Genomic DNA, 18,350 nt, shown 5'->3' with positions numbered 1-18,350 from the left:
GACCTGTAGACTGTCTTATAACGACACGTGGCCAAAAAATTTAAAAATTCCGTCACCCCTGTAGTACTCTATACTCTATTCTTTTTCTCTTCTTATTTTTCCTATTCTCTCCTGCTGCTCTCTACTTACTCATTTTCCTAACTCCTCCACCATCTTCTATACTTATTCCTATTGTTGTTGCTTTGTTGTACTCTGCTTTTCAAGTTAGTTTTGAATCATTCGAATCTTGACTTTTTGTGGTATGCAACCCACATTTCTTAAATTTCTTATTATTTAATAAAATTGCCTTCTACAACTGAGATTCGATCCATGAACCTCCAGCATGCTAGCATATGCACATGCCACTTGAGCCACAACGCTCACTTATCAAACGCTATTCGTTTCAGGTATTAATGTTGTTCTTTATCTCCGCTTTTTAAAAACAACATTTATCTATCACTTGTACGCATTTCAAACATGGATAATCAAATATGATCTTTAAATCTAATTCTGAAAACAACCATAGGAACACAGAGAGATAACTGCTTCAAAATATACTATTAAATTAAATTTTATTCCAACTCATATAATCAAGATAGTACATACACAAATTTAATTATGTTACAAGAAATTTAAGTACCTGTGTTCAACGTTACTTGTAAAAGTTACCTAAGTTACAAGTTACACTTACTTGAATGTTTAAACTTCACAAACTGATACGGAAAAGATTTTACGGACTTCATTCCACACGGGAAACAATCGTAGTATATTTCCACGATTGAATTAATTAAAAAATGCACCAAAGTTTATAAATCCAGTAAGAATTCTTCGTATCGACCAGAGATAACCGACGGGCGACTGAAAACACGTGCGCACATTGAAAGAACAACTTAATTTATACTTCCACGCGCGATAACTTATTAATTACACGTCGCATACATCTATCAATGCTAAATTCTATCCATGCTATTACGAGTACATTAACATCTCAAGAAACCCGATTAATAACTATGCAGATAGACGCACAAATAAAACACGTGTTCACAAATTGTCAGCCGACGTAAACATCTAGTTGGGGACAGCAGGTAGATAATTCTAGTATTGGTTTTTGGTATCATAATATACTCGTAAACTTGCAATACTACCCGATGGAGAATTTAATTCCGCATCTCTAGGCGCCGCGCTTTGTAGCATAAGCCGCCGAAATCGCGTGCAAACTCGATAAATACAAACACTTCACGAAAAATAGTGAAGAAATCACTCTTTTAAGCAAATTTTTTCGGGTTGCAGGTCGAATTCCTGCATCAAACGAATACAACCCGACGGTGAATTTAATTTGACATCACTAAAGATCGCGCGGAAATTTCTAAGTCGCGTCTCTCGCGAAAAAACTCTAACAATTTCACTTTGCATAAGAAAATCCCATTTAACACCCCAATTTTCGGATTTACCAATGCGTCATTCTCGCAACAAATTAATACTACCTCACGGAGCATTTAATTTAACACCTATAGAGACGTCCCTTTTGCGAGTTAAAGCTAGACATCAGTGCTGCAACTACCAAACACCCTTATCCGCATTACTACAACAAATAAAACGCAAAGTCGTCCCATTGGCATGAGAAGCAATAATATAATAAATGTCGTCAGGCGTATGTGCATTACAATGTAAACTCTTGATAACCGTTTTTATGTCGCTAAAGTTTGTACAAGAAGGTTGGTTTGTGGCAAATGGCTGGACGAATAAGATCCGTCCTTAAACCAGCTAATCTTAGTGATTATCGTTATAAAAAGTTTACATTGCATGTTATTCCACAAGCATTCATCAAATCAACCGTCAAAGGTCCCTAAATATATACAATTCTAATTATAAGTGAATTAAAAGAATGCGTTTGTGGTGTAAAAGGAAGTTGGTCATTCCCTGTGCGCATTATTTGTACTGGTTTAAAAAATAATGTGTGTGCGCAAGAAGTGTTTTCAAGATAGCGATAAATTATAGAGGTATCGCATCCCGTCGAAACGCAGTTGCTCTCCACCAGGCTGGAAGGTGTTCATTGGTTGATGTCGTGGTAGGCGATTCTCGAGTGCATTCTCCACCACAGTATGCATCTGTGGCTGTTTCACGCTCAAAATTAATTTCTATAATAATATTCCTAAAATTAAATTTGATATGGCAATAAAAATACATGTGATGATAAATTAAATGAAATTCCAGTAAATAAAAATAATGAAAATGTGCACTTTACCTTTCTCTCTCGCTGTGCATGAAGGTCGCTGGAACATAGACAATACGGAGGCCATTGCTGGTAGTCAGAAGATGATCTTCAGTTAAATATTTGGCGCAGAATTCACCAATAACTAAAATTAAATTACATTTAACTACAGTAATACTAGACAGGGTTAGATAAACAAAAAAGTTAACAACAATAACAAAATAAGATAACGTTCTAACCGTGAGTAAGCAAAGACCTTGCTTGCACAAATAGGTGAATTAAACGGGGACAGCAATTTCAGAAAAAGAAAATAAGGAAAGTCTGCACTTTACCGTTCTTTCCCCGCTTCCACGCCGAACATTGTCCATGTTCCCGGGACAAAATACCAAATACAACGAGGACACAGATAGACCGAAAAAGCGAAATAATATCCCAACACACGTTGCAAGACGTTGAAGGTACATGTATACCTGTATATCGCGAGCGTGCAGTGTAAACATTGCATTTTTAAAATGTACTCTTGCCATACAATAAAATAAAGAAAAAACCAAAATATGACAAAAGGGTTCCCAAGATATGGCGAAAATTGCAAGAAAAGGCGTAACTTTGGCGGCCATTTTGAGGCAGTTACGACCGAATTTCGCAAAGCTTCAAGGGTTCATTTTAAAAACGTACTCTTGCTATACAATAAAATAGAGAAAAAACTAAAATATGACAAAGGGTTCCCGAGATATGGCCTGTTTTCCACCGCCTGTTTTGAAAATTGCAAGAAAAGGCGTAACTTTGGCGGCCATTTTCAGGCATTTAAGACCGAATTTCGCAGAGCTTCAGGGGTGCATTTTAAAAATGCACTCTTGCCCTACAATAAAATAAAGAAAAAGAGAACATATGACAAAGGGTTCCCGAGATACGGCCTGTTTTCCACCGCGTGTTTTGAAAATTGCAAGTAAAGGGCAAACTTTGGCGGCCATTTTGCGGCAGTTACGACCGAATTACGTGGGGGGTCAGGGGTGCATTTTAAAAATGCCCTCTTTTCCTATCATAAAATAAGGAAATAGCTAAAATATGACAAAGGGTTCCAGAGATATGGCCTGTTTTCCAGCGCGTGTTTTGAAAATTGCAAAAAAAGGCGAAACTTTGGCGGCCACTTTGATCGCAGTTACGATCGAATTTCGCAAAGCTTCAAGGGTGCATTTTAAAAATGTACTCTTGCCATATCATAAAATAAATAAAAAGAGAAAATATGACAAAGGGTTCCCGAGATATGGCCTGTTTTCCACCGCGTGATTGGAAAATTGCAAGAAAAGGCCTAACTTTGGGGGACATTTTGCGGCAGTTACGACCGAATTTCGTGTGGGGTCAGGAGTACATTTTAAAAATACACTCTTTTCTTATCATAAAATAAAGAAACAGCTAAAATATGACAAAGGGTTCCCTAGATATGGCCAGTTTTCCACCGCGTCTTTTGAAAATTGCAAAAAAAAGCGTAACTTTGGCGGTCATTTTGAGGCAGTTACGATCAAATTTCGTAGGAGTTCAGGGCTGCATTTTGAAAAAGCACTCTTGCCATATCATAAAATAAATAAAAAGGGTAAATATGACAAAGGGTTTCCGAGATATGGCCTGTTTTCCACCTCGTATTTTGAAAATTGCAAAAAAAGGCCTAACTTTGGGGGCCATTTTGAGGCAGTTACGAGCGCATTTCGCGGGGGTTCAGGGGTGCATTTTAAAAATACACTCTTGCCCTATCATAAAATAAAGAAAAACCAAAATATCACGAAAGGTTCCCGAGATATGGCGTGTTTTCCACCGTGAGTTTTGAAAAACGCGAAAAACGGGCAAACTTTGTCGTGTTCTGCGTTTTCTATATTACCCGCAATTAAAATAAACAAAGCACCCTAAATTTGCGAGCTATTGCAACACGCAGGTCAAAATAATATATTTAAATAAAAACTTACCAATGCAGTGACCTCCTAATGACGGGAAACATCATGGCAACAATATTCATTTGGAATGTAAACATCAAACGCAAACATATACAAATTATGGATATTAAATGCACAAATTATTCATTAACAAAACACTGCAGATGCATGTTACCACTAAATTGTATTGATGACTGAATACAATGCAAATTTAGAAAATATGAATCCGAAAAAACAGTACGAGTCGCCCGAAATACGTCTAGATACGCCAGCGACCGGCACGAAACTGGCTGCAATCCATCGATAGCGCAAGAAACGATGCGACAGTCCCCAATAAGATAATGTGCCTGCAGCATGAACCCCGCAGGTAAAAGAAATAGATGCGCGAAGCGGCCCGCCGATGACACGCGATCTTGTGCGTGAATAGAAACAGGCATGTTACCTGCGATCACTAAACTAACGACGCGACGACGTGCGGCGTGCGGGGATGGCAACGACGACACACGGGCATTCAGTAACAAAGTGTAAATTGTGTTCAAAACAAACACAATTCTCGTATCGAATGCCAACGTTTGCCGATAAATATAGAAATAAAGAATACAATTCTATTATATGATTTATAATTCAGGTAAGTGCCATCTATGAATGGTACGGATAGGAGTCCCGGAATTTAGATTAATAAAATTAATAAAACAATTAAATTAAATTCATGAAATTATTATTTCTTATGCTAAAAGATTGACCGATTTTACATCAAATATTTAAGTGATATTTAATTTGAACATGTATTGCTATACTACTTAGGTTTATATTTTAGCAATGAACAATTCCAACTGAAGTCTAAAGACAATCTATATATGGGGTATTCCATGCCAAATCGACCACTTTTGAACCCGACCCTTTTTGATTTAGCTGAAACTTTTCCATTCTTTTCTACCCTTTGAGAAACGTTTATTAGAATTATTTCATCATCATCATCATTTTCCAGGCTATAGCGTTATACGCCTTCTGGTCCTTTGTCTCCATTCATCTCTGTTGTTCCAGTCCCCTTCTGTGAGGTTTCTTTGGGACATATACCTGTGAATGCCTTCTATCCAGGTTGTTTTCGGGCGTCCTCTCTTTCTATTTTCCCATGGTATCCAGTTCTTGATTAGTTTTGGGAGACGTTCTTCAGACATTCGCTCTACATGGCCGTACCACTCCAGTTGTTTCCTCTGCAACTCGTTGATTAGTTCGTCGTCAACTTCCATGATCCTCTTTATTTCATCATTTGGTACCTTGTCCAGTCGTGATTTCCTGGCTGATCTTCGCCAATAGTCAAGTTCTAAGACCCTTAAATCGTTTTCCGTCTGTTTGTTTATTTGCCATGCTTCGCAGCCATACAGCGTGATGTTTTTCAGCACGGCGTTGAATAGGAGTTTTTTATTTTTTTTCGAGATATTTTGGGCCCACAAGATTGGGTTTAAGCATCCGATAACTTTCTTGCCCTGTTGTATTCTGTTCTTTATTTCGGGCTCTGTTCTACCGCTTGTTGTTATTGTTGTTCCTAAGTATGTATACTCCTGACAGATTTCAATCACGTTTCCGTCTTCCAGCTGCAATGGTGTTTCATCTTGGTTTCCTACACAGAGATATTTAGTTTTGGTCTGGTTTACTGTTAAGCCCCATTTCTCGTATTCTTTTAGCAGTTTTCTCGTCATGAATTCCAGATCTTCCTTTTCTTGCGCGAGTACCACCTGATCATCAGCGAAGTGTACTGTGTATAGATTCCTGTCCTCACTTAGTTCTACGCCCATCCTATGGCACTGATTTCTCCAGTTTTTGAGTGCTCTGTTTATGTATATATTAAATAGGGTGGGAAATTTTTCAATTCAATTTTTTCAATTTTTTTTTTCTAACCTCAAAAAAGTTATGAATTTTAAAAAATAATGACAATTTAATTTAAAAATTGACCTATTGATACGTTTTTTTCTTGAATATTTTTGCTTTTGAATGAAGTTTTTGAAGAAGTAGGCAAATTTGTTTTTAAATAATTGGAACTATAAAATAATCGCGTTTTTTGAGTAAAATTATAATTTTTTCAAAGTTCGACACTATAAAAAAAACTTTTTCTTTTGTAAAAAAAAAAAAATAATAAAACTTCAAATTTTTTGACAACTTTTCCCGCTAATCCCAGATTGGGCCGATTTTATTTTATATTTTATATAATTAATTGAAAGTAGAAAATTGTCATTTGCGGGACGTAATTTTTTAAAATTAAGTTTTAAAAAAATATAAAATAATATCGACCCACTCCGGAATTAGTGGGAGTAGTTGTCAAATTAATTGAAGTTTTTTTTGACATAAGAAAAATTTTCATTTAAAATGGCGAACTTCGAAAAAATCACAATTTTCAAAAGTGACAAAAATTTTTTTGGCTATATTATATTTTATTAAATAAATGTAGTTAAATTATTTTCTTGTATCATGTTTTTGATACATTGTGTTGATTGTTGCTTCTAATAATTAAGATTCCAATTTTAACATAGGATTTGTAAGATATTTAAGCCCCAGAAAAGCAATTAATTAATAATTAATTGAATTGTTTTTAAATGTTACCAGTATTAATCATTAAACTTAGTAATTACAATCGTAGAAAAAGCCAATGAATAGAAAATATCATACCATATAATAATAGAATAATATTTATTTAATAAGAGATCCATAGTATTCGAAATTTTTTTTTTGCCATTTTAGAAAATTGTATGTAATTTTTTCGAATTCGCCATTTTAAATGAAAATTTTTCTTTTGTCAAAAAAAACTTCAATTAATTTGACAACTACTCCCACTAATTCCGGAGTGGGTCGATATTATTTTATATTTTTTTAAATTTAATTAAAAAAAAATTACGTCCCGCAAATGACAATTTTCTACTTTCAATTAATTATATCACTACATAGTATAAAGTAAAGTCGCTTTTTTTCCGGTCCCTTTGTTCGCTTAAATATTTGAAACTACGCAACGGATTTTGATGCCGTTTTTTTTAATAGATAGAGTGATTCAAGAGGAAGGTTTGTATGTATAATAACATCCATTAAATAGTGGAGAAGTACTGTTATTTTTGAGGTTTCTAATGTGATGTCGTAAATACAAAGTTTTCGATTATTCCCGTCTGCTCTTTGTGCGATGCTTCGTAGCTTCCCCCTCCAAGCATAGACGTGTGTATGTGTGTACGTGTGGGTTGAAGTTGACCGGTTGATGTTTTTGTTTGGAGAAGGAAAGTCGCTTTCTCTGTCTGTCTCTTTGTATGCTTAAATCATTGAAACTACGCAACGGATTTTGATGCGGTTTTTTACTTCCGTGCGAAGCCGGGGCAGGTCGCTAGTAAAATATAAAATAAAATCGGCCCAATCTGGGATTAGCGGGAAAAGTTGTCAAAAAATTTGAAGTTTTTTTTTGACAAAAGAAAAAGTTTTTTTATAGTGTCGAACTTTGAAAAAATTATAATTTTACTCAAAAAACGCGATTATTTTATAGTTCCAATTATTTAAAAAAAATTTGCCTACTTCTTCAAAAACTTCATTTAAAAGTAAAAATATTCAAGAAAAAAACGTATCAATAGGTCAATTTTGGAAAGAGTTATGGCTATTTGAAAATTAAATTGTCATTATTTTTTAAAATTTATAACTCTTTTGAGGTTAGAAAAAATTTGAAAAAATTCTAATAAATGTTTCTCAAAGGGTAGAAAACTCCTTTATAACTAAAGAACGGCTAATCCAATTTAGCTAAAAATTGGTGGGGAGGTAGCTTAGGGCCAGGAGAAGGTAATAGGATACTTTTTGAAGAGAAAAATTTTCTAAAAGGGCACTAAACGACACTAAAAAGAGACCAACATATTTGCGTATATGGATTAGCTTGCGGGAGAATAAGAGAACGCGAATACATAGTTTTTCTATTATCCCCGTCTCCTCTTTGTGCGATGCTTCGTAGCATAGACGTGTGTATGTGTGTACGTGTGGGTTGAAGTTGACCGGTTGATGTTTTTGTTTGGAGAAGGTTACTAGGATACTTTTTGAAGTGAAAACTCCTTTAGAGAACACTAAACGACACTAAAAGGAAACAAACATATTCGCTTATATGGTTTAGCCTACGGGAAAAAAAGAGCACAAAAATATAATGTTTTTTTTATCTCCGTCTCCCCTTTGTGCAATTCGTAGCTTCCCCCTAAGCATAGACGTGTGTATGTGTGTACGTGTGGGTTGAAGTCGACCGGTTGTTGTTTTTGTTTGGAGAAGGTTACTAGGATACTTTTTGGAAACAAACATATTCGCTTATATGGTTTAGCCTACGGGAGAAAAAGAGCACACAAATATAATGTTTTCTATTATCTCCGTCCAGTGGCGGATTATGCTTCAGTGGGGCCCTAGGCGCAAATCAAGTTTGGGGCCCCTAAATCCGAAAATTTTCAAAAACGGTTATTAGCCCAGTAAAATTAATAGTTTTAGCGTACGGGCGCCGCAAAGTCTATTTCAACATTCGTTTGTGCCAAAAACTCATTTCCACACCACCATGAGGTAGAGTACGTGGCGCGTTTTTTATCGTGGTATCCCCAGTAGGCCTAATCCACACGCACTATTCCAAAATTTAATGGATTATCTTCCGATTCGCTCTTCGCAATGGACCAGGTGTTGTGCGTTAATTGTTTTCAGGACCGATCGAAATATCACAGGTAAAATTTTCTGCCATACTATCCGCGATGGGATTATCGTTTTCAATGCTATCTTGGTTCTCGAGTTCATCGTACGTGTGCTCAAAAACGGTAATCGTATTTAAATACAAATTACAAATTTACTTTTCTTGCCTTCTCTTGGGCAAAGATTTCAATAATTTTGTCGTACTCTAGTTTTTTAAAAATATCATTTTCTATGAACATTAATGCGAAGTCATTTAAGTGCTCTTGTGAAAGACTATTGCGCAGATAGTTTTTGACTCGTTTTAAAACTGAAAATGTCCTTTCTCCACTTGCATTAGAAACGGGCAAGGTCAAAAAAATTTGCAGTATTGTGTGTATATTTGGAAAAGTTGATTTTAGACCATTATTTAATGTTGCATACATTTCATGTGGATCTCTAATATTTTCTTCTTGTATGTATTTTAGAAAATGATTTAACTCATCAGTGAAATATTCTGGCTCAATATCTTTTTCATACTTAGACAATAATCGCTCTACACAATTATTAGTCTCAACACGGCTTAATTTTAAATCAAAGAAAATTTTAAAATCGTTAAGAACATTGATATAGACATCGCTCCTTCGAGTAATTTCTGATGTTAATACATCACATACAACATAAAAAATGTTGACAATAAAAATTTCTTGACGAAAATGCTGTATCATTTTTGTTCGTTTCATCATATGGATATTTGCGTTTTCTTTGTCTCATCTCTTTATAAGAATGATGAGCTGTTAGGGATTTAGCCTCCTCTTCAACAGTTTCGAAATTATTTCTGACCTCTGTTATAAATTCGTTTAATGATTTTAATAAACTAACACTATTAAGAATATTTGTCTTTGGTTCCTGTAAGTATTTGCTGGTAATTTCGATTCTCTGTAGGAGTTTGTTCCAGAAAATTGTTAACAGTGCCGTCTCAAATTGATCGAACTCTTTTGATAATTTTTTGCTTCTAATTTTGAAATTGGTTTTTCATTGGGATCTGTGGTTACCTTTATCAACGATTGGTAAATATCATGATAATTGAGTCTTAGGGCTAAAACAGCGTCAGCTCTTGCGGACCATCGTGTATCAATTATTCTCTTGATACTTTTAGAATTCTTATCCTTCATGCATTCAGTTAAAATATTCCACCGTCTTGTAGATGCAGCAAAGAAAGTATATATATTTTGCAAAAACATAAAATACTGTAATGCTCCAGAACAAGATTCCGCTGCAGTATTCCCCGCCAAATTTAAAGAATGACTTCCACATGGTATGAATTCAGCTGATTTGGAATGTTGTTTTATGCGTGCCTGTAATCCACTGTACTTACCAGGCATGTTAGCAGCGTTATCATAAGATTGGCCCCTACAGTTTGTGATATCTAAGCCATAATCATGTAACTTTCTAAGTACAATTTCTTCTAATGTTGAAGAATCATGTCCAAGAAGTTTAATAAATTCAAAAAATCTTTCTCTTACTATACCAGTTTTGTCCACATATCGCAGAACAAATGTTAGTTGGTCGACATGTGTAATATCAGGTGTAGAATCCACAATTATTGAGAAATAGATAGCTTCCTTTACTTCAGAAATAATACTATGAAGTACTTCATTAGACATCAAAGAAATAAATTCGTTACAAATTGTAGATGACAGGTAACTAACATGTCCTTTCCCAGGTTGTCCGTATCTATTTAGATGTTCCTTTAAAAATTATCGAATTCCGCCAAATAATCAATACATGATAAGAAATTCCCCCTTCTTTTTGATTCCGTATCTTCTCGATGTCCTCGGAATGCAATGCCCATACTAGCTAGAAATTTTACTGTTGCAATTATGCGCTTTAATATCTCGCGCCAATAAATGACTTGTGTATCCACTTTTTTAGCAAGTTCGGTATCTACACGTCCCACAATTGAAGATCTTCTTTTTAGACCAAGCATTGCACTGACGTGACTCTCAGAATGTTCGTGTTCTCTCAAAACTGTATTCACATTTTTCCAATCATCGAAACCAGTTGTAAGTTTTGACGATTTTGAAAATAATTTACATACATAACAGTAAATGCATTTGCTCGTGTCTGAAAACTTTAACCATTCTCTTATTTCTTTAGAACCATTAACTTTAGTGCAATAGAAATTAGCATTAGTAAAATTTCTAAAGTATTTTCTGTTTCTGTCAACAAATTCGGTTTTCAAATTTTCAATATTCCCAAAGTTCTGGGGAATGTTAACTATGAAATATTCTATCATACTTTCACTTATTTTTCTGGCCACAAAGCAATATCACTTGGAAATTTTGTGGTGTGATGTTCCTTTCTGTCGTCCACTGTATCACCCACGTCTAGGTTGTCTACCTGTTTTTTAATTTCAACATGATTTGCCGTGTTAATCTGCTCTGATGTGCTTTGGGGAGGATTATCCTGATTTAATGATGGTCGTATTAAATATGATGACAAGGAATTTTTTTGAAGATCATTTCTTTTTTCCTTTTGTACTTTCAGTTTTCGCTTTTCCGCGCCGGATAAATATGTTCGTTGCATTTTAAATTGCAAAATAATTACACAAATATTGCACAAATATGTTTTGTAAAAATTATAAGAAATAACAAATAATAATAAATAATAAATATAATAAGAAATATTAACGATGTACCTTTATAGAAGCTCTTGTTGATTATTGACTGAAGTTTTGAAAATCACCCACGCCAAATCATCTATGCACAAAACTTCGAGAAAAAACTTTTGTAGAACTAGTGTTGTCGGGGTTGTGATTCAAGACTCACTGACCACTCTCTGTTTTTTTTAATCCAACTACCACCCCAAAAATGTAGATAAAAATTGTAGGAGGATAAACGTTGGTACAACGTGTTCCGCAGATGTGAAAAAATGATAGAAAGACGAAATAATTAATATTCCAAAAAAGAGAGTTACCCGCTTTTTTACAACCTCAATGGAATATTCCTCAACTCATCTCCTCCACAGATGTTGGAAATTTAAAAAAATTGGCAATATACTACTCGCATTATAGCTACAACTTTCTAATGCAATATTCAAGAAAAGGTCACAAAAATTCGTGGCAGAAAACATCCAAATTTTATTTTAAACAGTTTGTCATAAAGAAATAAAATCGGAGATAAAAAGTTTTAAGTCAGCTATATATCCGTGACGGTTGCTTTGCAAACACGTGTGAAATGCCGTTTTGGGCGCCAAGTGAAAACCAATACGCTATTCATAAAGGCTGAGGTCAATACGAACTGATGAAGTATTTGTGGAATTACTATGTCTATATGGGACATATAAGTGCCAGGGGCCCCTCAGGCAGCGCGGCGGGGGCCCCCCAGGCAGCCGGGGCCCTAGGCGCGCGCCTAGTGCGCCTAGGCCGTAATCCGCCACTGTCTCCGTCTCCTCTTTATGCGATGCTTCATAGCTTCCCCCTAAGCATAGACGTGTGTGTGTGTTTGTACGAGTTGGAAGTTGCCCGATTGATGAGTTTGAATGGATAAGATTTTGTAAGTGTAGGATACTTTGTTTTAATACTTTTTGAAGTGAAAACTTCTTTGGAAGATACTAATCGAGTTTTCACCGTCTCTTCTTTGTGCAATGCTTCGTAGCTTCGCCACTCAACATGCAGCGACCAACACGATCAAATCTTATCCGACAAAACCGTAACGCTACTAGGATTCGAAGGATTTCGAATGAAAGGACTGAAGAAAAACAATAAATTGCACGTGAAAAGCGCCGTGTTAGTATGACTCGACTTCTCAATCACAAGAGCAAAGCGAGGCGGAACAAAGTTTGCCGGGTCAGCTAGTTTATACTAAAATAAGAGGCTCGTAAAAACGTTTTATTGCAACTTCACTAGAAAAAAATATAAATTTCAACTGAAAGTTTTCTGCTGAAAAGTATTATATCATTTGACCAAATTACGGGTAAACTATGAGTCCAACAGTAAAATTTTACTAAAATAAAATGATCAAGAGAACGGTTTATGGCAACATCCAAAAAAAAACTTAAAATTATCAAATTTTATTTTTCTGTGGAAAATGTGAGTTCACATTTGATCAAATTGTGGGGAAACTATGAATTCAAGAGTAAAATTTTACTAAAATAAAATACACAGGAGGACTTTCTAATTAACTAAAAGTTCTCTAATTGCAGGAAAACCGTAAAATCGAAAAATAGATACTATGAACGATGAAAAATTTCACTCACCAGTGTATCGAACACCGTAAATCAAATGCGAGTAGATACTGAAATAAACAAGAAATAAAACATTATTTATACAATTTCGGACAATGTTGATATGAATCCGAGTTCCGGAGGAACCCAAACTTTGCCTTAAAAATTGTCTTATTTGCCATAATTATTTAAATAATAATATTTACCAGATAGAACAGCCGCCCGTCGTGTTCAGCTGAAGACAAAACTGGTTCGCACAACTCCAAAATATTATTTACAATCACACAACATGGACGACTGGCGTCCGACGGCAACCGATCCCAGATACACGCGAAACTGTAATAAACTCACAAAACATTGAATTCCGAAGTACACCCGCGATAAATATTTAGCGACTAAAACCCGTCTATTAACACTAAATTCCAGCAAATATAACGCGAAAAAACGAATTTACAACACGAAAGACGAATATCCATTTAAGTATTAGTACTTATCGCACGAAGTAAGAGTTGCGTGCCGGCTACACAACAACTGGGCACGCCGACTTTCACTCGCAGGAATATTTTTAGCGAAAACATGCATTATTGCGCCATCTGAGGTTTCTTTTGAGTACCTCAAGAATATACAAAGTGTATCAAAAAGTGTGGTGTGCATATGAGGCAGTGAGTGATTGGCTATGTGTCAATGTATGGTCACGCACTTAAATGACAGTGTCCGTGTGTCACACGTACACGCAACTGCGCATGCACCACCCTATCTAAACGAATAGCAATTTTTACACATAACTCAAAGCTTCAAATGTAGATGCTGCTAGAATGTATTAATTCAAAATAAATGAATGCATTTTTTTTATTTTTGAAAAAAACTGACGAACCACTAATCAACCGGAAAACACACAAAATTTTATCAAAATTGGGCCAACCGTTTAGGAGAAATTCAATCATACACACCCGCACAGACAAGTTGTATATAAGATTTATTTCTTTACAGGTCAATTATGCTGTGCTCGTAAACTGACCCCAACCGCACATATCATATACAAACTGCAAAACTTTGCTATAATTGATATTCATGCCCCGGAGGATGCGACCTATACGTTGAACTTCAGGAAGTGCAAGAATATCTTCGACCATTAGGTGAGTGCTGTCTTCTGTAATTCTTACCCAGAAGTTTAACATATCAATGTTCGTGCCTATCTTATTGATAAAAAGATACGTTAGTTCACGTGCTGGAAATATTTTGTTGATTTCATCCATAAATTTTCGCATGCCACCAGTGGCTTGGTTATTGCCGGTACATACAGGTTTAACCATTTTGATATTAATATTTTGAAACGGCGCAATGAGGGGGGTCAAATCAATTCCAGCGTCTATAGTGTAAGCTTTCAATTCCTTCCAAGTGGGATGATCATATATAGTTCGTACAACCTCAGCCCATTTAGATCGATGCAAGTACAGCCAAACTCGTTGTACTTCGGGATCGGTTGCAATATATTTCTCAGCTATTTTTGTAATCTCTTCAAGTGGAATGAGATCAATAAAATCTTCTAATCCCCATTCGGAACTTCCGGAAACCAATGCAATAGGAAGCAAAATAGTCAAAATTCTAAACAGTTTCATCTTATATTATTTTCAAACGTAGTGTAAATATTTTACAGCCAAATCTATATTAATATTTTATTTCTGCTATATACTTTTGGTGTTCAGCAGTGTTCGAAACTGTTTTGAACTAGGAATTTCATTGCTTTTGTACGTGTTTTTTGTCAGATTACCATTATTGTACGATATGATATTATGTGGTAATATTCCTAGAATAAAATAAATAATATTAATATTTCGAAAAACAAGAACAAATTCTGAATAACGTTAAAAATATGGTAATTCGTACTGGTAAAGTTTCAAATTATCATGTGAATAATATTTGGACTTATTTATATTCATTTGAAAATAAATTGATATATCCTTATCAAATACTACTTGAATATGCTAGATTTTGTTGTTTTGAATGTATTTTGTTGTACAGAAACTTTTAAGTTGCAAAACTTTGCCAAAAAAAAGTCAAAGGAGTTATGAATTTCCACCTCATATAATATTACATTATATAGGTACATTTTATTTCAGGAGGGAGAACTATATTTTTTAACACTAGAGCATGTAAAAGTTTAACTATTTTTAAATATTGCAGCAAAAATCAAGACTGGCTAAACGAAAGTTTTACTCACGAGATTGATTAAGACTGAGCGTAGCGAGCCACTTCCCCATTCTGAAGCCACAGTATTGTTCTTCGTCTTGGAGAGCACTCCCACTTCTCTCAATTATAGCGCGTCCAAAGTTTTTCCATGGTTTTCCAAGGTTTTCCACTGAAAAATATCGCACACTAATACCGCAGTTTTTTTAACTTCCTTTTGTGTATATGTTGCATATTATTGCAAGCTGCCATTCTGGTATCCTTTCCTTCCTAGAACCAAAAGCACTAACAACTGCTTTGGGGCATGCTTTAGTAATTCTATATGAATGTGTCCTGCCGCTTGGATGTTCGCCATATTATGTTAGACTTGACGTACTTCAACGAATAATTCCGAAAGCTATCTGTTGCCTCGGTATATGATGGCCTGGTTAAAATATATTGCAATTATAATGAAAAAGACAAAATATCATAAGAGTTACTTTTAAACTTATTAGTGAAACATCAACGAAAAAAGCATAAAGACTCACCGTGAGCATATCTTATGTTAATGTAGAGGTCATCAAATAATTATAGTTACATTCGGAATGTAAAGAACCTATTAATGTCAATGTAGATCAGAGAGAAATTTTCGGTCCAGTCAGGGTACTTGCTGTAATTGATAAATAACAGCTTTCCAGCTTCTCCACGTCGATTGACTCAATTCCTTAGTCTCCCAATTCCTTATGTAAGTATCAAAGACAATAATAGCCTATCAAAAAATAATAAATCATGGCTTAATAACAAATTTCGAAACTAGTACCCAACAATAAAATGGTTTTAAGAATATTTCACGGACCTTTCTCGAAACATTATCATCAACAGGTCTTAAATCATCAGCTGGTGTTCTAGATTGCATAATTGTTCACTTTCTCGATAAATATTATGGTACTGTAAACAATTTTTAACTGTTTCGTGCTATAAAGCGGCTACATAAGAAATTTTCTCAGATAAAACTTTTTCTTTAATTTCAGCACAATGGTTTTTTAACTGTAATAATTGTCGTTTTAAATTTTTATTCTAAAAAAGAAATGTTCAAAAATTTTGAGAAAACAAATACAAACAATTTGAAACGATCACGCCAACGTGCAACGTTGAAGATGAAAAATATTAATCGAATTAATGAAAAAGAAATTATAAAAATTTCTTATTTTTCAGGAATTGTCGTACATAAAGTTATAAACTTCAAGCACATTCATAAACATATTACGCGTTTTCAACTTAACAGTGCTCATTAGCAATTAATACTTTTTAATTGCGTGATGTTATTTAAGAATTAAATAAAAACAAAACTTTACCGTTTGAACAACGCGATTGAGCTTTCTACGTTGTAATTTATAACGATGTTTTAAATTCATCCTTCGAGCTTCATCATTTGTTGTCTTCGTCTTACGTTTTTGTAGCAAACGTCTCAATTTTCGACAATTAATACATCGGTACTCCAAAACTATTCGTTTATATCTATCCCCCGGCAATAATATACCCGTACAGGTGTCTGAACATCTATAAAAATAAAAAAAATATATAAAAATTGCATTACATTTTAAAAACGGTCATTAAAATTTTAATTATTAGCTGTGTTATTATAAATTAATGTGTCTCTTCTAAATTCATACTTTTTGTCATCGTATCCAGTTCCACTACAGAAAAAGCAATTTTCCAAAGAGTCTAATAATTGCCAAACACAAGCAAATGATGAGATATTTACATCCATATCAATAACAATATTAGTTTTTGCATTAATAATCTATAATAGAAGACAAATGTTAATGCTATTTAAATAATTGAATTCCAATGGTTTTCATTTGAAGCTTCTTACCATCACTTTTAAATTCACATCAATTTTAACATGACAAACTAATTCCAATTTTGAACTTATATATGACAACGAAATAAAAGAATTTATTATGACTGTCCAACACCAATTTTTACGCAGTGGCTGAGCTTCTAACATATTTTGGATTGAACGAAAAGAAAATTCCTCTGTTGAATTCACGACCAGTAAATTGTCATCTTCAATAACAGTACTTGCAACGTCCGGAAAATTTGTATTTGCATCTGTCTCCACTGGATTATGATTGCAGTCATCATTTATTGAGTGGTCAACCATATCTATATCTGCTATACTTTCATCACTATCACTAATAATATTAGACTTGGGTGCAGCTTCCTTCCTTAAATGAACTTTCTGAAATTCGTGTACATATACACTACCATCTTTCAGAATCGTTTGATCAGATCTAATCACATCCTTTGAATTAAAATGTAATTCACAAATATAGCTGGTGGCTTTCAATTTTTGGCCAAGAGCAGAACTCCATTTACTGCACAATTCTACATCCTTAAAAAATATATTTATATATTTCACAAGATATTTGAAAATATGATATTTTTTAAGTATTAAAAGTTATAAATTAATCGTTTATAACACAAATTTTTCATATATTATTTTGAGGTTACTCACTTTTGGTGCTTTAAATAAAGCTACTTTTTCTACCTTTTTACTTGTCTTTCGGCCACTAAAACATCCATGAACCGCACAACACCTTCCCATTTTTTATCACAATTAATTTTCAGTAAATAAATTAATTTAAAAAAGCGATATTATCACGTTTCAATTCAAATAAATATGTACATACATACATATAAAAATTAACAATATTGATTATGTATTCGTCAAAGAAAATAAAATAAATATATTAGTGTTTCTAAATTTAATTGAATTCAATTTAATATTCACAAACCAGCACGTGTTCACGTGTAATAATAATAATGACATCGGTTCGATCTGAAACGTTGCGCAGCCAGTGGCAGAAAAGAGAACTGGGTTGCGTATTCTGGGTTGCATATGATGAACCTTTAGTATCCCATATATTATAGAGTAACTTTGAAATAAAACTTCGTCTAAAAATTAAGATTTTTATTTTCATTTTGTTTAGGTAATCATATTATAATATTTATTTCGAACTATTTGAAAATGTCAATTTGGCAAAACATGTCAATAATAAAATTATATCGTATCACAACGCGGATTCAATATGGAAATAAGTAAATTAAATTTTTACATGAATTGCAGACAGATTTGGGTAACAATAGATATAAGTGCAATCTTATCAGAACAAACAATATTCTCT

The 18,350-nt window shown here is 34.2% G+C and overlaps 1 protein-coding gene and 1 long non-coding RNA gene across 5 annotated transcripts; both read right to left on the bottom strand.

The window, feature by feature from the left end:
- Positions 1-536: 536 nt before the first annotated feature.
- Positions 537-13,527, bottom strand: LOC135794052 (uncharacterized). Of its 2 annotated transcripts, none has more exons than XR_010548778.1 (4): positions 13,200-13,527; positions 13,027-13,064; positions 2,225-2,336; positions 537-2,131 (listed from the first exon to the last, which is right to left on the bottom strand). It is a non-coding gene; the product is annotated as an uncharacterized lncRNA (long non-coding RNA). The 2 variants fall into 2 exon arrangements; XR_010548779.1 differs by having other exon boundaries at positions 537-2,117.
- A 423-nt stretch (positions 13,528-13,950) lies between these two features.
- LOC135794109 (protein G12-like) lies at positions 13,951-18,012 on the bottom strand. 3 transcript variants are annotated; one of them, XM_065305263.1, is made up of 8 exons: positions 17,681-18,012; positions 17,036-17,557; positions 16,833-16,963; positions 16,515-16,719; positions 16,016-16,236; positions 15,708-15,928; positions 15,215-15,604; positions 14,611-14,800 (listed from the first exon to the last, which is right to left on the bottom strand). In XM_065305263.1, the coding sequence occupies exons 1-5, from the start codon at positions 17,768-17,770 to the stop codon at positions 16,135-16,137; spliced, it is 1,050 nt and encodes a 349-aa protein (XP_065161335.1). In that variant the 5' UTR covers positions 17,771-18,012; the 3' UTR covers positions 14,611-14,800; positions 15,215-15,604; positions 15,708-15,928; positions 16,016-16,134. The 3 variants fall into 3 exon arrangements, with proteins under 3 accessions (XP_065161336.1, XP_065161335.1, XP_065161333.1); XM_065305261.1 differs by lacking the exon at positions 16,016-16,236; XM_065305264.1 differs by lacking the exons at positions 16,515-16,719; positions 16,833-16,963; positions 17,036-17,557; positions 17,681-18,012 and having other exon boundaries at positions 13,951-14,800; positions 16,016-16,432.
- Between the last annotated feature and the right edge of the window lie 338 nt (positions 18,013-18,350).

This window comes from Atheta coriaria, unplaced genomic scaffold (genome assembly GCF_025399875.1).
Source record: "Atheta coriaria isolate IRGN ID8LTWV9N9 unplaced genomic scaffold, Caltech_Dcor_3.1 hic_scaffold_6_pilon, whole genome shotgun sequence".
Lineage (NCBI taxonomy): Eukaryota > Metazoa > Arthropoda > Insecta > Coleoptera > Staphylinidae > Dalotia > Dalotia coriaria.
This window is presented reverse-complemented; position numbering and strand designations above follow the sequence as displayed.